The sequence below is a fragment of the Tiliqua scincoides genome, chromosome 8 (assembly GCF_035046505.1).
Source record: "Tiliqua scincoides isolate rTilSci1 chromosome 8, rTilSci1.hap2, whole genome shotgun sequence".
Taxonomy (NCBI): Eukaryota; Metazoa; Chordata; class Lepidosauria; order Squamata; family Scincidae; genus Tiliqua; species Tiliqua scincoides.
The window spans coordinates 56,462,138-56,485,116 of NC_089828.1; the positions used below are offsets into that span (position 1 = coordinate 56,462,138).

The following is a 22,979-nucleotide window of genomic DNA, read 5'->3' on the forward strand; positions in this document are numbered from 1 at the left end:
GGCTCAGTGGGCAGAGCTCAAAAAAAGCCTTCTCTTCCACCCTTACTGGTGTTTGTTGCATCACATTGGGCCTTCCAACCAAAAGTAATTGGTGATGATGTCATCACCAGTTACTTCTGGTGGTTCTTCAAATAGGTGGACAGTGTGAAATGATACGGCAGGAGACAAATGTTGAGAAACACTGATTTAAGCAGCTCTTAATGGTTTAGGATCTAAATTCTTGAGTGACTGTCTCTCCCTGTATGAAGCTGTTCATCCCGTGATGTCATTGAGGAAGGTTCTCTTGTGTGTGCCATCACATTCAGAAATGTGGTTGGTGTTGATTCTCAACAGGCACTGTTCCCCCTAAGTTGCACAGCCACATGGCCACACAGCTTGAAACTGAGCTCTGTGGGCCCAATCCTATCAAATTTTCCAGTGCAAGTGCATCTGTGCTAATGGGGCATGTGCTGCATCCTTTGGTGGGGAGGCAGTCACAAAGGCCTCTTCAATGTAAGGAAACATTTGTTCCTTTACCTTGGAGCTGCATTGCAGCTGCACTGGCACTGGAAACTTGGATAAGATTGGGCCCTAAACTGGTTCCTTGCAGGCTGATCGAATTTGAATGGGCATGAAACTCCCCTTGTTCTCTTCCACATAACCAATGGGCCTGAAGGAACACAGCTTTTAGATCCATATTGCAGCCGTCCCACACACACTTTCTTGGGAATACATAATTTCCATTTAACTTTGTGAGAGCTGCTTGTGAGAAAACATGCTTTGGATTGGACTGTGAAACTGCCATCCTATACATGCTTACCTGGGGGTAATTCAGTGTTACACGGCTGTTTCAGAGTAGACATATTTGGGAGAATATTTTATTTATTTTTCACATTTTCTATACCACCCTTTTTCATATTTCTGTACCACCCTTCTTCCAAGGAGCTCAGGGTGGTTTACATGGTTCCTTCCCTCCTCTGGCACTCACAACCCTGTGAGACAATGATTGGCCCAAGGTCACCCTGGAAGCTTTAAGGCTGAGCAGGGATTTGAACCTGGATCTACCAGGTGTAAGTCCAACTCCTGAACCACTACACTCTCCTGGATTGCAGCCTGAGGGCCCAATCCTTTCCAATTTTCCGGTGCCGGCCATGGGGTATGCACTGTGTTGGGGAGGCAGTCACAGAAGCCTCCTCAAGGTAGGGGAACATTTGTTCCCTTACCTTGGGGCTGCACTGGTGCTGGAAAATTGGATAGGATCGGGCCCTTAGAGCCCAATCCTAACCAGACTTACCTGGAAGTAAGCCCCACTGAATATAATAGGATTTACTTTTGAGTAGGCATGCATAGGATTGGGCTCTTACTCCCCAGAAAGTGTGCCCAGCAGAGCCATAGCGTCTCCTGCACACACTTACCTGGGAGGATGCCCTATTGATCACAGTATTTCTGAGTAGCAGCCACATGGAAGGATGTGCTAGCAGCAGTGGGGTTTGCAGTCAACCCAACCAGGCAACCCTATGCATGCCTACTCGCAAGTCAGTCCCCTTGGATGCAGTGGGGCTTACTCTCGAGGAAGCGTGCATAGGATTGCAGCCATAGGCTCATTTGCAAACCCACTGGCGCTGCAGTTGCATGCTCGGGGCTTGCAAAGATAGGAGCTTCCACGTGGGGCAGGCGAGGCTGCTTTCCAGGGACGGCAGAGAGAGGCCCACGCGGTGATCAGCTGCAGCTCCTCCTCCAGCCTCCACTTTTAACCCGGAACTGGTTTGCACGTGTCTCACCCGACCTCCTTTCACACGTGCGCCCTGTCGCGCTTTCTCCAGCATGGCTGGAGATTGCACCGCGCGCAGCAGCAGCAGCCCGGACCGGGAGGCTCCCCCGGCCGCCCCGATCTCCCACCCAGGCAGGCTCCTGGGGCAGAGCAGGAGATTCCTGGACTTCTTCTGGGACATCGCCAAGCCGGACCAGGAGATCCGTCTGCGGGCCACCGAGGAGCTCCTGAGCCACTTGCGGGAGAACCAGAAGGTGAGGCACCTCCTGTTCCTTGTGGGCGCTGAGGATGCACTTTGGACATGCTCAGAGGCGCGGTGTAGGAGTGGGGAGTGGGCAGGCTGGAACCTGGAAGACCTGGAATTGAGGACTGCAATCCTATCCACACACTTACCTGGGAGTAAGCCCCATTGACTATAATGGGTCTTGCATCTGAGTAGACATGCATAGGATTGGGTTCTTGGGCTGCCATCCTATCCACACTTACCTGGGAGTAAGCCCCATTGACTATAATGGGACTTACTTCTAAGTAGGCATGCATAGGATTGGGCTCTAAATCTCCTGGGTGACCCTCGACCAGCTCATTCTCTAGCTTTCTTGGCCCAATCTACCTGACAGGGTTGTTGTGAAGATGAAAGGTGGGGAGCCTTGGAGGTTGGGTGGGGGATGTAAAGTGGCATGCACCATTTAGATCTCAGTCTTGCAGGCAGTGCAATCAATAAAAACCAATAGTAAAACTCAAAACTGCATTTTGCAGCCCAGTCCTAAACTGGTTTACTCAGAAGTGAGTCTCATTATGTTCCTTGGGGCTTGCTCCCAGGAAAGTGTGCAAAGGATTGTAGCCTAAACAGGGAAACATTGAATCATGGACTGAGAGAAGATTTAAGTTTTTATACACTTAAATGATTAGATGATCACTGAAATGATCAGAGTTGTCATAAGGGTGACAACTAACAGCCCAATCCTATGCCTGCCTACTCAGAAGTAAGTCCCATTAGAGTCAATGGGGCTTATTCCCAGGTAAGTGGGGATAGGATTGGGCTGTAAGGCTGTATCATTGGGCTGGTTGGTTTGATTGATTAAATATCCTAGGAGCAGCTACAAAAGGTGCAGTGATTGATTAATTTTTGGTTGATTAATGTTTCAGTTTTTTGGAAAAAAAAAAATTACTTAAATACAACAACCACAGATGGCAAATGCCTTCTTAAGACTCTCCCATCTCATTTACATCAACTTTTTTTGAATACAGTGACTTTCGAGTATGATTTGTGTCAATGAATTTTTCCTCTTGTACCCATTTTTTCCTCTGGGTCACCTGCTTTTTCTCTCCCTCCCCTGCACCTAATAATCAATTTTAGGATGACGAGCTGTTGAAATTCACATTGAAACGTCTGATCGATGGATTGGCAGCGACTCGAGAGGCGGCCCGTCCTGGATTCAGTTTGGCCTTGTCCCAGGTTAGTGTTTCCTGCTGGTCACCAGAGAGCAAGGATGAAAGCTGTCAAACTGTAATGGAGCTGTGGGTTGTGAGGTCCCCCAGTTCAGATCCTCCTTTCTTTCATTAGAATTTTTTTTAATGTAGGCAGCTGTGGAGAAGGCCAATTCCAGGCTTGAAATCAGACAGGTCAAAAATAAGATTGCTTATGTTATATTGTCCTATACAAATCTATGGTGCAGCCACCTTTCAAACACTGTTTGTAGTTCTGGTAGTTCAAAAACCCTCAGGAAGGATATTGCACATCTGGAAAAGGTATAAAAGAGGGCAGCCAAAGTGATCCAAGGGCTGCAACACCTTTGTTATGAGGAAAGGCAACAGTATTTGGGGCTTTTTAGCATGGGGAAAAAAGGTCATGAAGGGGGAACATAATTGAGACTATAAATTGATGCATGGGATAGAGAGTTAAACATTTTTCTCTCTCTTATGCAGTATAGGCAATTAGGAGTTATCCAGTGAAATGGATTGGTTGGAAGAGCTAGGATGGATAAAAGAGGGACTTCTCCACACAACCTGCAATTAGTCTGTGGAACTCATTGCCACAAGATGTGATGATTATTTTTCACTTGGACGGCTTCAAAAGGGGGCTGGACAAATTCATGGAGAACCAGAGTAGAAAACATCTCCTAGCTGTGATCACCATGAGCTCCTTCCAGGTTCAGTGTGACATCCCATTCTCTGAATACCAGTTGCAAGCGAGCAGTGGTGAGAGAGAAGTATGCCTTCTCTTCTGCTTGCAGGGACTTGTGGTCATTAGAGGCAGGTGAGACACAGTCTTTCCTGACCCTGGCCTCACACCCCCATAAAAGGACTTGACATTTCCCATGCTGAAGCAAATGCCCAAGGCAGCTTATGAAGCTTTATAATAAAGTACAAAGTATCACAACAGGTAAAAAGAAAAACATCAAACAAAGCGTTAAAACATTAATTTTATCATTACATAGTGAAACGTGAACCAGAACGGAGTAAAATGTAACAAATATCATTGGGTCAATGGGGAAAAATTATTCCATGGAGGCAGTCAAGTCACAGCTGTATTTCAGAGGCACAGAGGGCCAATATCCACTCAGCAACCAAATGCCAGAAAAACAAGTAGGTTTTGAGCCCTCGCCAAAAAGCCATGAGGAAGTAGTTCTCAGTTGCCTGGAATGGAATTCCATAGTTTTGGCACCACTACAGAGAAGCCTTGCTCCCAAGCTGCCAACCCACTTAGGACCCAATCATATCCAACTTTCCTATCCAACAAATGTTCCCAAACCTTGAGAAGGCCCCAGGGACTCCCCATCCACCACAGGATGCAGTGCATGCCCCATTGGCATGGCTACACTGGCACTGGAAAATTGGATAGGATTGGGCCCTCACTTGGGACGGAGGTGGCACTTGTAGAAGAGCCTCCTCAGATGACCTAAGATGACCAAAGTAGGGCTCCTCTTGTGTTGTTATGAGATCCTTGTTTGGCTTTGGTTCAGTGTGTATTTCCTGTTTTGAGGCATTAGAGATACAGCAATAGCTCCCTGGCAGAATACCTGCTTTGTATGCCCCGTATTTGTCAGCATTCCCTTTCTCTCACTTCCAGGTCTTGCAAGTTTTTGAGGAGATTTCTCTCTCAACAGTCCTGGAGCAGATCAAAGAAAAACACAACCTTGAGAGAGTCAAGAAGGTGAGCAGATGCAGGCTTTGCGGCTTCAGCTTTTACAGTTGTGCTGAAATGAGGAATTTTAGGGAGGAAGCTAAATGCTGGGATACTGATATATTGACATGCTTTGTCACTGATGGTCTGACTGTCCTGTGCTCTTTTTTTTTTGCTGTGATTTCAGAAACTCTTTAGGAATGCTCTGTTTGGGAACTTCTTTGGAGTGCTGGCTCTGTTCCAGTCTGGGCGCCTTGCAAAGGTAAGACTGTTGGTCATGTTGGTCATGTGGTTGGACTGCTGCAGTGTACTCTCCCTGGGCTGCCCTTGAAGAGTACTTGGAAATTGCAGCAGCTTCACAGGGTGTAACCCACGCGGGGGACAAGATGTTACCAGATGAGAATATAAATGACTGGGGAAATGGAGCCAGCACAAAGCATGTTTTTTCCAGCCGTGTTACTGGAGATGTGGAAAACCAAACCTGGAACCTTCTGCATGCAAAGAAAGTGCTTGCCACTGATCTGTGGCCCCGAGCCAACCTTGTAGACACTTCCCCTCCTTCTTTTAACATCGCAGGATACAAAGGCTCTCCTGGAGTGTGTGCAGCTTCTTCAGAGTTTGTCGGAGCACCACGCCCACCTTAAAGACCTTCCTAGGAAGACTTTGACTGATATAGTCTCTGAGGTAAGGAGCAGGGGGAACAATTGCCAAGGGGAACATATCAAACATCTCTGTCCTTTTGGTGGCTGCCCAAGTTTAATGGCCCAAGTGGAGAGCAACCAAGCGGAGAGTTTGGTTTCGCTCCCAGCCAAACAGTTGTTCAGTTTGCATTCTTGTTGTTCAGATTCCAGAAGCCGTCTTTGAAAAAGTTCTCTTCAGCGCCCTGGAGGATGACTTCACCTCTGCCCTCAGCACTCCGGGCCAGCTTGACCTCCTGCTCGTGGGCATCCAGAAGTTCCCCAAAGTTTTCCGGCCCAAGAAACTGAAGGTCCTCTTGGGGACAGCCACTGTTATCACCACGGAAAACATTCCCAGGTAGACCGCCAGGGATAGACGCCAAAAGTAACAGCACTTCTCAGCTTTCACGGTGATGCAAGTAAAGCAAAAATTCTGACTCTGAAGAAGTTGTGCCTTTCCTACTCAAAAGTTCGGTGGGCTCTCCTGAGCTGCAGGCTCAACTTTCATGGATTTGGGTATCTGCAGAGGTTGAGCCCGTGGCTGGAGGACTTCAGAGGACCTCATGAATGTGAACCAGGAGTGCCTTCCAATCATGTCTGGCAGGTGTTCTGATGCATGGGGAGGCTGCACACCGGTGATAAGAAGTGCCTTCCTGTTACAACTGGCAGCTGAGGAAACTGGGAGGCTATGTGCAACCCCCAAATAAGTCCCCACAGTGCCGCAACCGTGGTCCCCTACAGATTCCATTAACCATGGAATTTGGTATCGGTGGGGTGGGATAGATTGGTTGCTGATACCGAGGGCACACTGTATTTGTAAGAGTGGAACGTGGCAAAGCAGAGAAGGAGATCTGAGCTCAGCGGTAGAACCCTGGCTTGGCATGTGGAAGGTCCCACGTTCCATTGCTTGCGTTGCCATGTAGGACTAGGAAACACTTTCTGCCTGAAACTCTGGAGAGCCATTGCTCGTCGGTGCAGATGACCAGTGGTCTGACTCGGGTTAAAGGCAGCGTCCTGTGTTCCTAAAGGTTCCATCACTGTCATCTCCAATTGAGAAGATCTCAGATAATGGCGACCTTTCAGAGACAGAGAGCTGGGAGAGACCTTTCTCCTTCTGAGACCCTGGAGAGTTTCTGTTAGTCAGGCACTAGAAAGCTAGATGGACCAGTGGTCTGTCTCAACAAGAAGAGGCATCTCAGAGTGCCTGCTTTTTAGAGCATGTAGCATTCTGTTGGGAGAATAATACTAATAATTAATCTATTATAAAGACAATTCTTATAAAAATCAATTCTTACCTTAGCTAGCTTCAAAAGTTGAAGAAAATAAACTCATTCAGAGACATGCAAGTTGACCAAAAGTTGGTATTTGCTAAATAGTGTCCATTTTTCAGCCAACCAGTTCTGTATTTTCTGCCATTCTTTTTATAGTATTTCAATTGATAAGACGTGATTGTGCTACTCATGTCTATTGAAAACGAAGTCCTGCTAAGTTCAGTGGGACTTCCAGGCATCTATGTATAGGATTGCAGTCCTATATTCACTTACTTCGGAGCAAGTCCCATTGAACTAATGGGATTTCCTTCAGAGTAGACGTGCGAAGGTTTGCGGTGTCAGTGACTTAGCAGTTGTCATGCAACCTTTTGTGCAGAAGGTCCGAAATTCAATCCCTGGCAACTCTGCGTTAAAGGATCTTGGATAGTGGAGAGCCCTTGCCAGCCCAAGGAGGTGATAGTGGCCAAGTGGAAGGCAGCTGCTTTGAGAGTGTCTGTCTGTAACTCAGCAGTGGAGCTGGTGCTTTGCGTGCAGAGTCCCTGCAATTTTTGGAGTCCCTGCAATCCTTGGTGAAAGAGAGTGGCTCTACACAGATAGCACCATACAAGTGAGATTTGGGTCCATGTGCTTGCCCTGTCCAGGCCTACTCACCTATTAACTTCCTATTCAGCACAAATCTTTCCAATTCTGATTTGGAGGATGAATGTAAAACCATAGTTTGCCAACTTGGCTATAACTCTGGACTGTAAATTGCAACAAAAAGGAACCAAGTAGTTGAACTGGCATGTGCATGGATAGGGGCAGAGTAAACTGGGCCATTCTCTAGTCGACCATGTAAACTGTGGTTTAGATTATTGTGAATAAACCTCAGTGTACTATAGTTAAGGAACTGTGGTTTAGTGTGATCAGCTGGTGAACTAGAATAGGAAACGTTTGCAGTAGATTTGTGAGCACATTTTGGAAGTAGGATGAAATCATATGCTTTGACTAAACTGCAGTTTCCTTTTATATCTGAAATTGTGGTTAGTTAATAAAGTGGGAAAGTAACCCCAGTAGAGACAAACCACAATTCCCTAAATCTCTGTTTCAGGACGTGACTGTGCCCCTGTGTGTGTAATTGTTTTTGAAATGTTGTTCTTGGTTTTGCTCTTCCTTCCAGGCTTGTTGAGGTTTTGAAGATGGCTGTGAAGTCGGAGAAGAAGGACAGAGTGCTTCCGACCGTTGGGCTGGACTTGATGAAAGTTGCGCTGAAGGAGAATGCATTTGAGCTGTTTTGGAAGGAAGCGGTCGAAAATACATTGCTCAAGGATAATGTTGGGCCCTTCAGGTTTGTTGGGAAACTTGTACTTGGCCTTGTAAGCCACCGTCTACCCACTGCACACAAGGGGAAGAGATTTAAAGTTTCTTTTTGCTGTTGGTTGCAAACCGCAGTTTCCTGATTTGTCCAGACAACACACTGTTAAGGTAGCTGAAACCTAAGCCCTATGATGGTTAAGTTTAGGCAGGGAGGAAATGATTGGCTCACAATCACCCACTGAACCTTGTGGCTGAATGGGGATTTGAATTTGGGTCCTCCTGGCCCAATGCTCTAACCACCACACCACACTGGTTTTAGATGCACCTTCTGTTAGTTGGAGAAATGTTTCAAGCAGCCCCTAGAGCAGGGGTAGAAAGGTGTCGGGCTTGGGAGCGGCGGTATCTGTTTCATTGACAGACCTGTCAACTGGAGCCAGGTGCAAAATAGCTACTGGTGTGGGTGACAGAACCAGATGCAAAATGGTGTTTTGGGGTGGAGCCAGTTGACAGCTGCACCCCTTCAAACTATGCAGGTCTGAGCTTCAGAATGAGATGGTGATGGCAGTACTTGCAGGCCTCCCTCCTGAAATCAGGACATGACCGCTTCTGGGGCTCAACCCACCTGTTGAAAACCTCCACCCTAGAGAACCTTTGGGTTCAGATCCTAGCATAGAAAGTGAGGGCTGTGAGTGAACTTGGGTTGAAAAGAAACCCGGCCACCTCACTTCTCTGCTCCCCCTCAACATGCTTGTTTCTGTGTCCTTCTCCCTTAGTTACATGTGCTATCGGTTGCTGGGCAGTGCCCTCCCGCTTCTGTCTCTTGACCAGTTAACGATGGTTCTCCGAGGGGAAGTGATGCGCCGATACGGGACGCACGTGGTGTCAACTCAGGTAGGTGAATGCCGCAGGATGGGTGATGCAGGTGAGGGAAGGATTGCGTGCAGGATTTCCCAGATTTAGCCCCTGGCTTCTCCAGTTAGATGTATTTTGGTAACAATCCAAGCTGGATAAACCACTGGTATGTAAAGCAGCACTGAATGTTCATATTGATCAATGCATTTACTCTGGTGAGCTGCAAGGGTCTTTCCTGGGACTTTCTGCACCCAAAGCTGATGCTGTACCACTGAGCTACAGCCTCTCTTCGTCTTCTGAATGTTGCTGTGCATTGAGTCTGACTCTAGGTCCATCCATCTCAGCATTGTCAACGCTGACTGGCAGCTCTCCAGAGTTTCAGGAAGGGCCCTTTCCCAGGCCTGCCTGGAGACGCTGCCAGGGATTGAACCCGTAACCTTCTGCACGCAAAGCAGGGATTCTGTGCTCCCTTTTTCAGCTGCCTGATAGATTTAAGTTTGCCCCGGAGATGGAGGCCTACGTTGGCTCATTCCTGGAGGGCTGTGCTGACCCTGAGAAGCAGCTGGCAGTAATGATTGGCTTCTCCACGCTCACCAACCAAGGCTATCCGGTCGTGCCCACCTTCTGGAAAGTGGTTCGGCATTTGCTTCCTGAGGCCTTGCTGCAATACACCGACTGGCTCAAGCAGATGTTTCTCTGCCCGGACTTGGAGGCTTGCATTGATTTCTCCACCAAGCGGCAGCAGCAGATCGAGAAAAAGAGTGACAGGCAAGTCTCTGTCTCCCGGGACACAGGCTTGAGTCTTCTAAATGTGCTCTGGGCAGGTTTCTCAGTGGTTTGGTTGCAAACTCCCTTTCATTTTCATGAACTTGTGCAAGAGGGCACCTCTTGGGAAAGGGTCTGGAACCTCCTTCCTGCTCCTGCACTTAGGTTAGCTCACCACAGCCATAATGACCACTTCACTTTCCTATTGCTGCTGTTCTAGATTGTTCTAGATTGTCGTTGTGTTTTACATAATGGCAGTCACGGCCTATGCTTCCCCAATCCCCAAAGCTCTTTGGCTCCACCTCTTTATAGATCTGTTGTTATTTTTACTCCATCCCCCCCAAAAAACCTGCCACCCTATATAATGTGTGGGACTGTATCCCTAATGTCCCAGTAGGTCAAGGGAGTCGTCAGTCAAAAAGGTTGGTAACCACTGCCTGTGTGGCTTGTCCAAGTGTGTGTGATATGTACCTGAGTACTGAGGATGATGTTTAGTACATCTGCAGACAGACTGGCTTGTCTTTTTTTGCAAGACTCAAAGCTGTTTTGAGCATTGAAATCGTTCTGCAATGGTGCAAGTCTTTCTTCTTCATATGCTTAAAAAAAAAATCAATGAGATGTGAGACTTGAGGAATGTTCTCTTGATGCTGATTTCTTTCTGCAGCAATAAGACAGAGCACTGTGTCACACGACTGAGAAAGTGGATTATTGCCCGGCTTGTGGGGATTGTTGAAAACCCCCAGGTCAAGAGGGAAGAAGAGTTTGTGATGGATATTGCCAGGTGAGAAAATGCAAGCTGGATGTGTTGCCCATGTCACTTGCTTGCCAAGGGAATGGCTCATTCCATATCTGAAGGTCCCAGGGAGCCTAACCCTGAGAGCTGCCATGCTGCCATCTATGTAGGTGGGCCTGTGGGTGGGCAGGAGGTAAGTAAGGAACTGGGCCAAGATCCGGCTCTTATGCTGGATCCTAACCCCATTCCTGGGCAGCCCGGGGCAGCTCTGGGCTGCTCAGATCTATGCCATCTCTTTAGGTGGCACAGATCAGAGTATCCCCATTGGGGCTGCTGCAGCGTGACATGGGGTAAGGGGAAGTGATTCCCCTTGCCCCTGGCTGCACTGGTTTCAGTCCCAACCTTGCCTTGGATGTGGGGTAGGCCCATCTGATGAATTCTTGTTAGCTGTGATATGTCTGTTACTCTTCAATGTGCCTCAGTGCTTTTTATTGGGGGGATGTACACACCATACAATAGTCTCAATAGAATCTGCATTCTTTTATTACTTACCTCCCCTCCCCCTGATATATTTACTTGCTGTGAATATGAAGACAAGAAACCTGGTTTTCAAATGAAAGTTGAATTCTAGGCAGTGAACTTGTCCATCCCTTGTGAAGGCTCTCTTTTTTGTTCTCAGCCCATATTAAGTGGTTCTTGTTCGATTCCTCCAGGTTCTGCTTCTTTCATGCTTTTTTCGGGACAAAGAAACCAACCTCTGAAATACCTGAGACAAAAGCTGCCTTATCAGTGCCTTTGAGTGAACCATCCCGCACGGTGACAGCAAACTCCTTTTTCAGGTAACCTGATTTGCTGAGCTTGCCTCAGTGGATCAGCTTGTGCCTAAATAAACTGGATAGATTTGCCAGGTGGGTGGCTAGCATCATGCGGCCTAAATCCTCCCCTGATGTCCTGGAGTCCGGGGGACCAGAAAGCTAAATGCCTGGGATATCTGCTATCCAGAGCCAACAATTCTACCTACATAGGGGTGAACTTGTGGGTTGCCAGCAGAACACCTGCTTGGCCTAGGGAAGGTCCTGGTTGGCAGGACTGGGACCAAGCCTCACCTGAAAGCTGCTGCCATTCACACTGCTGAGTTTGGTGGATGTGTGTTCTGACTCAGGGCCCAGTCCTATCCAACTTTCCAGCACCGGTGCAGCCGCAGTGCAGCTGCAAGGTAAGGGAACAAAAGTTTTCATAGCTTAAGGAGGTCTCTGTGACTGCTGCCCCACCATAAGATGCAGTGCATGCCCCATTGGCACGGCTGCACTGGCACTGGAAAATTGGATAAGATTGGGCTCTCAGTCTAAGGTAGGGGCTGGCAACCTAAAGCCTGCAGGCCAAATCCAGTCTGGCATCCAGGGTCATCTGGCCTGAACAGAGCTCAGCTTTGGAGGCGAAAGCTCCCATCCAATTTGCTGCATGATGGACAGAAAACAGCAGAGCCACCTGCATGATTTGCTGTATGGCGGAGGGACTCTGCAAACCTGGGCAGGCGGCTCTGCTGTTTCACCTCCTAAACTGAGCTCTACGCTGCCGCTTCCGAGAACTCAGCAACCCAGTGATGACATAATTGCCAAACGTCCAGCCCCTGCTGAAAAGGTTGCTGACCAATGGTCTAGGTTTTTCCTGGTTCAGAACAGATTTTATGTGGGATGGGACCTCCAAATGGCGGTGGAACAGCTGCTTTGCTTGTAGCCTCTCTGGTTGAAAGAGAAGGGAGCAAGTGTTGGGAAGGACTTTTGTTGAAGACCCTGCTGCCAGTCAGGTTAGACCATGCTCAGCTAGGTGGACCTGATGATTGGCCATAAGCAGCAACAATGGAAAGAACTTCTACCTTGAGCCTCCTTCTGCTGTTCCCATGTTTCACTGTTGCTGCTGTACATCAGGATTTAGTCTGTTTCAGTCCAGCTCAACCTACTTTTTGAAGTCCTCTATATAAAAAATACAATTGTTGTTGGCAACCTTCAGTCTCGAAAGACTATGGTATCGCCCCCTGAATGGTGGTTCTGGAACAGCGTCTAGTGTGGCTGAAAAGGCCAATCCGGGAGTGACAATCCCTTCCACACCGGGAGCAAGTGCAGTCTGTCCCTGGTCTGTCTCCCTGGCTGTGGGCCTTCCTTCTTTGCCTCAGTCTGTTGGCCAAGTATCTCTTCAAACTGGGAAAGGCCATGCTGCACAGCCTGCCTCCAAGCGGGCCGCTCAGAGGCCAGGGTTTCCCACCTGTTGAGGTCCACTCCTAAGGCCTTCTGATCCTTCTTGCAGATGTCCTTGTATCGCAGCTGTGGTCTACCTGTAGGGCGCTTTCCTTGCACGAGTTCTCCATAGAGGAGATCCTTTGGGATCCAGCCATCATCCATTCTCACGACATGACCGAGCCAACGCAGGCGTCTCTGTTTCAGCAGTGCATACATGCTAGGGATTCCAGCACGTTCCAGGACTGTGTTGTTTGGAACGTTGTCCTGCCAGGTGATGCCGAGAATGTGTCGGAGGCAGCTATAAAAAATATATTTTAGGAAAATATATATTTTCTATGCAAATGAGCTTTAAATTAGATATAGATATAGATAGATATCTTTTTCCCTTCTGCAGTTTGCTTCAGTATTTGAGCTCGATGCCCGCTCTGGGGGAGTCAGCAGAAGCTGAAGAAATGAGGCAGAAGCACCTAAATGGCTTGACTGCCAGTGGAGACCCCTGGATCTATCTCCTGGTCCAGTACTCCCAGATTCTCCTCTCCCACCCGAAACATGTCAAGGCCGTGGTGCCATTCAGTGAGGAGGAACAAGTCGCCTGGGACCGGTAAGAGACGTTGGCAGAGTTTTCAGCTGCATAAGGCCACCAAGAGCTGGCCAGAAATCAGCATGCTGGTCAATTGACCAATCAGTGTCCGTTGACTGCAGTCAAATATTGTCCAGTATTCCATGAAGCCAAGAGTGTCACCGTGTAGGCGGTGCCTTCCATTGCATAGCCAAGGCTTTCTCATCCTTTTGCCCCTAACTGTTGGGCAGCTGTAGAAGGGCTCCTCCTGCTGCCCACCTGGTGGAACTGCAGGTGTTGCCACAGCTCTCAACTTTGGAAAAAAAAAAGGTTGAATTTCATGGTTTCAGAGTGAATTCATTTGTTTCCACAAGTGTCTGCTCTAATCATCAGACTGGCTAAGAGATATACCTGTTGAAGTTAATGCTTTAAAAACATCTGAGCTGTTGGTTGACAACTCAGACTTTTTGGATGACTCAAATACCCCCCTCCCACATCATCATCAATACCATTTTCTGTTGCAGAATGCTGCAGACAGTGGAAGACCTTAGGAAGAAAGAGAAGAAAAATGACAGCCTGAAGACCTCTGCCTTCCAGCACCTTCTGTTGTTGGTGGGCATTCACCTCTTCAAGGTAATATTCCCTGTTGGGGTAGCAGGGAATTAAGCAGTGCCTAGAATTTCTGAGCCACCCACGTAGAAGGATGGGTTGAGATGAAGTTGTTACCAAAAAGGGCTGTTATGTTTTAAGGGGAATTATTCATTTACCCTTTTGGAAACCTCAGGATCGCAGGCTGGATAACAAAACAGTGTAAAGCAGAGAAAATCCCTTGTTTAACTTAAAGAGGAGACTGGGAGAAAGATAACGTTCAGTCAAAGATTATATTTTTATTACAAAACACACAAAGATAAACATAATACATTTCTTGGTTCTAGTACTTGAAAAATGTACCTAGCTTTTATGGTGGTTGCATGTGCTATGTATTTGGTGCATCCGAGAAGGAATCAGAAACGGATAGGTTGTAGGGAAGGATTTTAGGGGTCCCTTAATCTGCTGAACCCAGTTTGCTAACTAAAGATGGGGGAAGAAGGGAGGAATAGATGGGGAAGAAGGTTTAAGAGTTTCAGAAACGCAGGATAGTTACCTGTCCTGGGGAGCAGTTGGGGAGGGGAGAGTCCCATGGAGGACCTTTGCTTCGGAGGGGGCAGCCAGAGAGAGAGAGAGAGAGAGAGAGAGAGACCATGTGGCCGGAGCTTCTTCTTAAAGGGTTATGGCTGACCTGGAAGCTGGATGTGAATGACCCGGATGTGGCCTCCTGGATGCGCATGCTCACTACACACAGTAGGACAAGTGGAGCATGCAAGAACATGATGACTGGGTATTGGCCATGACTGGCCTTCTGGGGGAGGGAGGCAGTTTGCATAAGGAGCTTAAGAGTGATAAAGCTACAACAATAGAACAATAGACTTCTTCCTCTGGAGGTGCATGCTTGTTTTGCATAACAACGATTGGATCAGGAGGCATCCCTGCATTGCTAGAGGTTGTGCAAACTTGTGACTTCTACCAGGTTTTTGGAAATTGGGCTTGTTTGCTTGGCCTGTATGATATCTTAGTCCATAATAACATAATCAGATATAAAAATCACAACTTAAAAGGAAAAAGGGGATTTTCACGTAACAAAGTGGCAGGTCTTCATTTTCCTGGCTCACAAGTATGTAGGAAGGTGCCCCTTGACCAATCTCACCTAGCATTGTCTACAACGGAGGTTTCAACTGGTGTATTACAGTACATTGGTAGCACACCAGTTGCTATGAAAGGTCCATAGGTGTGCTGTGGGAGTTTGGAGCACAGCAGTTGAAAATTGCTAAAAAACTCCTCTAGGTTCTGTGGCTCTGTTTCTAGGGCAACTGCTAGTACTATCGAATTGAGCCTCTTAGAGCTAGCAGAGGGACAGACAATTTTGTTACTACAGACATTTGCCCTAGAAATAGCCACAGAACCTGGAAGAGTCTCCAGGAAGCTGGAAGTGACATCACAAGAGGAAGAGACCATAGAGAAGACCATTGAGGTCAGTGTGCTGGAGAAGAAAAACATTGAAAATCTCTGCATTGACTGGCAGCAGGTCTTTCTGAGCCCGACCCAGAGATACCACTATAGATTGAACCTGGGACCTTCTAAGTCAGGGGTGTCCAAAGTTTTTGGCAGGAGGGCCACATCGTCTCTCTGACACTGTGTCGGGGGCCGGGGGAAAAAAGAATTTACATTTAAAATTTGAATAAATTTACATAAGTTTACATAAATGAATATATTAAAGATGAACTTATATGAATGAATGACAGTTTTGCAATAGCTCAAGGCCTATAAAAGGCCTTGCACAAAGCAAGGCTGGCCTTTGCTGCTGCTACTGCATCACAGACGCGAAACAACAAGCAGTAGAGGGAGTCCACAGCTCACGCGAGAGGTCAAACAGTCGCCCTCACACTTTGTCGGGCCAGTGTGGGCTCCAACAAATCTTCAGAGGGCCAGAGGCTCTTTGGAGACTGGGGGCTCCCTGAGGGCCGCATTGAGAGGCCTCAGGGCCGGGGTTTGGGCACCCCTGTTCTAAGTGCACAGCAGGTACTTGCCTATGAGCTGCTCTGCCTCTTCCCTCTTGGTATAGACAGACAGGACTATGCAAATGAGAAGTTCTTAAGACCTATGAGATAGGGCTGCCACTCTGAAAGCTGTTCCATCCATCCTGATCTTCGTTCTGACAAATACTGACAATTCCTAGTGGCCCTCTTAAAACGTTGGGCTTGCTAGCCTGCCCTCTAAAGACACACTCTCTCTTTCTCTCTCTCTTGTTTCTCTTGCTTGATTTATACACAATTAGTCACCTACAGAGTGCGTGAACATCTTGGCTGATCTCCAGAGCTGCATCAAGAGGGCCTGTGGTGGGAAACCAAAGATGAAAGAAAAGACAGAGGCAACTGGTGAGTCTCCATTCCTGTGTGATCTGCAATCCAGGCCTGTTGTGTTGTGTGCCAAGGGCAATACCTGACGGGGTGTGTTTGTTTGTTTCTTACAGGTGGCAAAGAAGAGTTGGAATGGGTGGAGGTGATTGTGGAAGTCCTCCTCTCTCTTCTCGCCCAGTCCAGCGGGCTCATCCGCCGGGTCTGCAAAAGCGTGTTTGGACTTGTCTGCCGACATATGACGAAGGGGGCCCTGCAGCTCATCCTGGATGTGAGTTGCAGCCCAAGAGGGGTGCTTGTCTTATTACTCCAGCTGTCCCCCAGTTAATGACATATTGAACAATTAATTGACTAGTTGTTTAAATCTGCATAAATTTGCATGGATAAGTTCTATCTAAAAGGGGATAATGCTTGTGTTTATTTAAAGGCTGCATGCATTCTAGCAGAAATCCTCTTAGAAGTGGCATTTCCTATTAAGTGAGAAAATGACTCTTCTATGAGGGTGTATGTCTGTGTCGCTGCAGGCACCACCCTACCGGAAGGAATGGCTCTTCTGAGATGATTCCTGTCACCTAAGTTTGAAAGCCAACCTGATCACCGTACAAATGCATTTTGACATGTTTCTCTAAGGTTCTTGATCCAGGGCAAGACCAAGATGAAGACAGTGCAATCGTAATCACCGAAGAAACCCCAAAGAAGAAGAAGACATTTCTGGCAGAGATTGTAAGTTCCCTTGTGTTTGTAAGAATGACCATAAACTTTGCAAAGTATAAAATTTTTTAGCATTCTAAGACTACCTGCTTTTTCTTAGCAACTCCGAATGTTGCAAACTTGATTTCATAAATTGGGGGACGTGGGAAGTGGCCATGGTTGCTTCATGTGATAGTCCTAGAGAGGTGAGTTTAGAATGGAGGAACATGGACATCCTAGTTCCTATGAGCAGACATGGTTCGCACTGTGGTGATAAATCAGTGTCTTAGACCAGGGGTGCCCAAACCTTGGCCCGGGGGCCACTTGCGGCCTGCGAGGACTCCCAATGCGGCCCTCAGGGACACCTCAGTCTCCAATGAGCCTCTGGCCCTCCGGAAACTTGCTGGAGCCTGCACTGGCCCGACTGCTCTCAGTGTGAGGGCGACTGTTTGACCCCTTTAGGCTCTCTTTGACCTCTGCATTAGCTGTGGGATGAGGGCTCCATCCACTGCTTGCTGTTTCACATCTGTGATGCAGTAGTGGCAGCAAAGAAAAGGCCAGCCTTGCTTTGTGCAAGGCCTTTTATAGGCCTTGAGCTACTGCAGGACCTTCAGTCATTCATATAAGTTCCACCTCTAGTATAATAATTTATGTAAACTTATGTAAATTTATTCAAATTTTAAATGTAAATTAATTCTTCCCACCCCCAGGCCCCTGACACAGTATCAGAGAGATGATGTGGCCCTCCTGCCAAAAACTTTGGACACCCCTGTCTTAGGCTATACTGCTTCAGGCAGGGAACTTGCATGTCTGAATGCTCTAAGGCAGGGGTGTCCAAAGTTTTTGGCAGGAGGGCCACAACATCTCTCTGACACTGTGTTGGGGGCCAGGGGAAAAAAGAATTCATTTACTTTTAAAATTTGAATACATTTACATAAGTTTACATAAATGTATTAAAGAAGAACTTATATGAATGAATAAAGGTCTTGCAATGTTGGCATCCTTCAGTCTTGGAAGACTTTTGAATCGCGCTCTGAATGGTGGTTCTGGAACAGAGTGTCCTCTCCAGTGTGCGAAGCCTGGGCAATGTAGATACGGAGGATAGACTGTTTCCCATGCAGCAAATCCCCCCTCTCCACATTGCTGAAATGGTCCAATGGAAAGGCAGAAGCCAGTACGTTTGGTTCCAGCGGCGTCGCAGGAGTTGCCAGAACGTGGCTGTGTTCGGCCATGAACTGCCTCAGGGACTCCAGCTCCAGATTTTGCCTCGAGGTTGACTCCTGAAGCCTTTTCCATAACTGGATGTAGCCACAAGGCAGTGGAGGTTTGGGATCAGAGTTTTCCTTCTCTCAGACGAGCTGCCTTCCCAGGCTGACGAGTCCCATCTACCTGGTGGCTGTTTAGTCGTCTCTTACGACAAGTACAGCCAAACTGAGGGCCTATTCTTATCCCCAGCCCCCAGGGGAAGGTCTTGCAATAGCTCAAGGACTATAAAAGGCCTTGCACAAAGCAAGGCTGGCCTTTCCTTTGCTGCCGCTACTGTGTCACAGACGTGAAACAGCAAGCAGCGGAGAAAGCCCTCATCCCACAGCTCATGCGAGAGGTCAAACAGTCACCCTCGCACTGAGAGCAGTTGCATTGGGCCAGTGTGGGGTCCAACAAATCTCTGGAGGGCCAGAGGCTCATTGGAGACTGGGGGCTCCTTGAGGGCCACATTGAGAGGCCTTGAGGGCTGCAAGTGGCCCCAGTGCCGGGGTTTGGGCACCCCTACTCTAGAAGAATTAACTGTGGCTAAGAAAGACAGCTGCCATTTCAATAATTGCCTCATGAAACAGCAATGGTCCTAGTTGTGGCTTGACTGTGGGCCAGGGCGCAAGCTTACTAGAAAGGCCTGGTTTCCTGCTACATCTGAACCAGCCCAGCACTGTCTGGATTCAAGTCTAACAGTGAATCACAGTAACCATGAACGGTTGCATTTTCAAATGAGCTTCAAATTGTGATTTGATGGAATGTGCGTACTTAGACCAGTGGTTCTCACATTCTCAGGGAGAGTTTCAGAGCCACTTTGCTCTCCCGACCCCCAGGAGGCTGCTGCAGTCGGCAGTGAGTGGCAGCGCGCCCCTGTGTCCCGATCAGAGGTGCAATGCTGGGCATCGCATCTTTGCCTTCCCGTCCCTTAAGGGAGAATTGCCCAGGGCTCAATTTGAAAACCACTGACTTAGACTGTGGAACTCCTTGCCACAGGATATGGGAATGGTATTTGGCCTAGATACCCTTTTAAAAGAGGACTGGACAGATTTATAGATGAAAGGTCCATCATGGGTTACAAGCCATGAGAACAGGATGTAGCTGTCTTGTCATATTATGTGTTCCTGCTCATAGGACGCTTCCGTTGCGCCACTGTGGGATATAAGAAACTGGACTGTTTTAACCTTGTGGCCTGATCCAGCAGGGCTTTTCTTATGATTTCCTGGACTGGGCCGATGAACCCAGATGTGTCGTGTTAACTCAGTCGCAAGTAGGCAGAATAAGGAGTGTGTCAGAAGCTGACCTGGATAGGTTTTGGAGTTAGGTGTTGGCCTGAGAAGCCACGCCTACTAGAAACCATGCCCGGCCAACTTCTGAAACTTCAATCTCGGTACCCACCTATGGCAGTGCCGTAACTTAACCCAGAGATGGACAGCCACTATGTTTTCCAACCCCCTTTTTTGACCGAAGAACTCTCACCTAAAAGTCCAAGTAGTGGCACAAGGTTAGGAAGCCCATTGGCCAACGGGAAGGTTGGGCAGGGCTGTGGGACTTGGCAGGCACATTAACTCTACTTCTTTGTTAGTAAAAGGGGGGGATATGGTAGCAGCTCTTCTTGCTATTTGAGCGGGAAGGGAGAGGAAGAGATAATGCTAAATATGCTCCCCTTTCACTTCATGAGGAAGGGACTTCCAACTCTGAACAAGTCTCCCTCCCCATTTGCCTGTGAGTTTGGGGGGGGTGCATCTTAAGGGGGTTATGCTGTCATCAGAGCCCAGTGCACCAGCAGGGGCCCAGGGCAGGGCTGCATCCTGGGTCCTGCCTCCCCCTCCCCACATATTTTGGTGTTGGCAGTGAGTGGTGCACCCTGTCACCTTTCCTGTCCGTTGCTTTTTTTGACAGACCAAAAATGGTGACGCTGAACAGAGTTCTTCTGCGGAGGACAGTTCTGAAGATGATAATGAGAGTAGCGGCGAGGAAGCGGAGGACGCAGAGACGGACAGCGAAGAGGAGAACATGGACGAAGAGACGGATGAAAACTTTCAGGCTATGTTGAGGACGGCCCTGCAGGCTGGAAATGCCCTGGTGAGTTCAGGGAACGAACACTTTGGACTTGCTTGTGAAAATCGCAGGACTCTGAGTTCAGGTCACTCCAATTCTGTGTGCTGAGTTCTGCTCCAGGCAGATGTTATAGCAGATGTGTGTGTGGAGGTCATTGGGGTCCAGTGGGTTCTCCTGGAGAGTTCACTATGGAGATGGGACCAAGATATGCAAGGCCTCAGCAAGCATTCTGTGGAGTGGCCTGCCAGCAAGTTCTGTTTCCACAGATGCTGTTTTTCCCCCACAATCCTTTTTGCCTCAGATGGCAACCAGGTAGCCAACTGGCATCCCTGATTGGTTGGGATTTGGTCTGTTTTTTAAAAATAGGATGATATATTTTCTAATGACAAATTCTGCTTGTAATAAAGAGGACTGGAGAGGCCTAGACCCGTGTTGAGGCTATACCATTTCAGAGGGGGTGCTGAGCCCATCCTCTACCTGCTACTTTTCCTCTGCAGCCTGTTCTGCCCCTACTACTTTTTCGACACAATCAAAAAATGTGGTGTGGGGAGAGGCTTCTCCTGCTGCAAGGAAATGGCTGGTGACCATTAAGACTTTCACTCCCCCCTTCAAGTGCCACTTTTCTTTTCCAAATACTCCCTGTCTCTCCACACACACATGCATGCCTGGATACTTTGATTGTGGGTGTCGAGCACTGGGCTTGAGAGTCTCACATTTGGTACCAAATGTCTAATTTTGCCCTAAGATGATGAGGGAGAAAGAGCATCTTCCCATGTGCAGGTTGCTGTGTGATGTGGGGAGGAGAAATGCATGCGTAGGGGGGGAGGAGAGTGCGCGTGCGCGTGCGTGTGTGTGTGTTTAAATCATGCTAAAATTATATATATATATATATATACATACATATACATACATATATATACATACATACATACGTACATACATACGTATGTATGTATGTATGTATGTATGTATGTATATTATATAAAAGCATGATTTAAACACATTTTCTGTTCCAAGAGCAAGACAATCCATTACAGTTAAAGAGAAGGGATGCAATTAAAAAAAGAATTATACTTACAGAAATGCAGAATGATTGTGAACTCTCCCCTAAACCATTTATGAAGAGGAAGATGGTATCGCCCTGATTTCTAATTAATATCACTACCCTCCCATTTACTCACCTGAAGCTTTACACAAGAGGAGTCCTAGTAATGAAATAAGCAAAAGATTTACTAGGAAGACAATGCAAGGGGAAAAAATAAAATAAAAAATTCTCATTCTGATCCTTTTACCATCCAAGGGCGAAGACGACAGTGACGCTAGTGACGTTGACGACGAGACCATGATGTCCCTAGACAAGAACCTGTCTGCCCTCTTTGCGGATCAGCGCAAGCGCATCCAAGCCAAGAAGGACGAGCGGGAAAAGCTGCGCAAGGAGAAAATTTTGCGCCGGGAGTTCAGAATCAAGGTGAGGATTTCCCAGAAGGTGACGTGGAAAAGTGCCGAAATTGCTTTTATTGTAAAGAAAGGTGTTGGAGGCCTGTAAGGAATTGCAAGTAGGGAGTGCAGAGAAAGAGTTGGAATATGGAATGAGAGCTGCTTTTCACATCCAGTGCAAGATACTGTCTCTTGGAAGCCGCCTTTATTATGGTGAAGCTGTTTTATTATGGTGAAAAGGTGGGCTATAAATCAAGAAAATATGTGTGTCTATTTTGAAACACTGTTTTGTGGTTGGACTTTGCGAGAGAACCCAGCCTCACTTACCGTCCTTCAGCCGGCAGCCTCCAGGTGTCAGTATAAGCTTGTGCGATCCATCTAGGGATCCGTAACACTTAGTTTGATTTATGCCAGCATGTCAACAATTCCAGGAAGGGGGAGACATAAATCCATTCTGCTAAATGCTGTCTAGCGAGGGGCAGGTGGGTAGGAGATAGATAGGGATGATTTGCAGCAGTGGGCACAAGCAACAACAACAAAAAATAAATTAGGCTATTGGAATCCCTGATACGTAGTAAATTAGATGGAGATGTGTTGTACTTGTAGCAAATCCCTCTTAGCCTGTGTGTGTGTGTGGGGGGGGGGGAGGGGGTTTGTAGGATTCAGTACACAACTGGTTCTGCCCCTTGAGCCCCTATTTTGCCTCTGGCTCCCCACTCCTCCAAGGCACTCTTTGATTGGTGGATGAATTGTGATGTTCTTGGCCTCAGTGTTCCTCATCTGTAAAATGGGAGTATTAGTAGACTGACCAGGTCATGATGCTGGCCAGCTGTAGAATGTTGTGTGTCGAAGAAAAGTCATGCCTTGGGTGGGAATTTGTGTATGCAGGGCACTCCAGCTCATGGGGTTCAGCAGGTTGTTGACTCAAACCCTCTGTCCCCCTGGGCCCCAGTTTTGCACGTTACTCCACTTGGTGAACTCAGGTGCGTTCAAAAGACAGAATAGGTGTTGTAAGCAGTTCTGTGTTTCTGTCTCCAGGTCTTAGATCTGGTGGAGTTATTCCTGACAAAACAGCCAGAGAGCCCCCTTGTGTTTGACATCATTGACCCACTCCTCTCGGTGATCGAACAGAGCATGAGCTCCGAGTCCAACCAGCAAGAGCAAGATTACCTGCGAAAGACCGCAGATATCTTCACGTGAGTTTCAAGGGTGTGTGTGTGTGTGTGTGTGTGTTATGCGTACATGTGAGCACCATTGACCTGCTTAGCCCAGTATTATCTACTCCAGCTGGTAAGAGTCAAGAGTCTCAGGCCAGAGTCTTTGCAGGC

The 22,979-nt window shown here is 47.7% G+C and overlaps 1 protein-coding gene across 1 annotated transcript in view; it reads left to right on the top strand.

Annotated features, from left to right (window-relative positions):
• The first annotated feature begins 1,791 nt into the window (after positions 1 to 1,791).
• MYBBP1A (MYB binding protein 1a) overlaps positions 1,792 to 22,979 on the top strand; it is a 43,887-nt gene continuing 22,699 nt past the window's right edge. Inside the window, exons 1-19 of the mRNA XM_066635436.1 lie at positions 1,792 to 2,004; positions 3,108 to 3,206; positions 4,821 to 4,904; positions 5,062 to 5,136; positions 5,451 to 5,558; positions 5,719 to 5,909; positions 7,982 to 8,149; positions 8,892 to 9,009; positions 9,449 to 9,738; positions 10,400 to 10,516; positions 11,182 to 11,307; positions 13,100 to 13,306; positions 13,789 to 13,897; positions 16,137 to 16,236; positions 16,332 to 16,486; positions 16,846 to 16,938; positions 20,056 to 20,238; positions 21,515 to 21,682; positions 22,690 to 22,847. Of these exons, the coding sequence (XP_066491533.1) occupies positions 1,804 to 2,004; positions 3,108 to 3,206; positions 4,821 to 4,904; positions 5,062 to 5,136; positions 5,451 to 5,558; positions 5,719 to 5,909; positions 7,982 to 8,149; positions 8,892 to 9,009; positions 9,449 to 9,738; positions 10,400 to 10,516; positions 11,182 to 11,307; positions 13,100 to 13,306; positions 13,789 to 13,897; positions 16,137 to 16,236; positions 16,332 to 16,486; positions 16,846 to 16,938; positions 20,056 to 20,238; positions 21,515 to 21,682; positions 22,690 to 22,847 (2,750 nt within the window). The 5' untranslated portion in view covers positions 1,792 to 1,803. The remainder of the gene's footprint in view (positions 2,005 to 3,107; positions 3,207 to 4,820; positions 4,905 to 5,061; positions 5,137 to 5,450; positions 5,559 to 5,718; positions 5,910 to 7,981; positions 8,150 to 8,891; positions 9,010 to 9,448; positions 9,739 to 10,399; positions 10,517 to 11,181; positions 11,308 to 13,099; positions 13,307 to 13,788; positions 13,898 to 16,136; positions 16,237 to 16,331; positions 16,487 to 16,845; positions 16,939 to 20,055; positions 20,239 to 21,514; positions 21,683 to 22,689; positions 22,848 to 22,979) is intronic.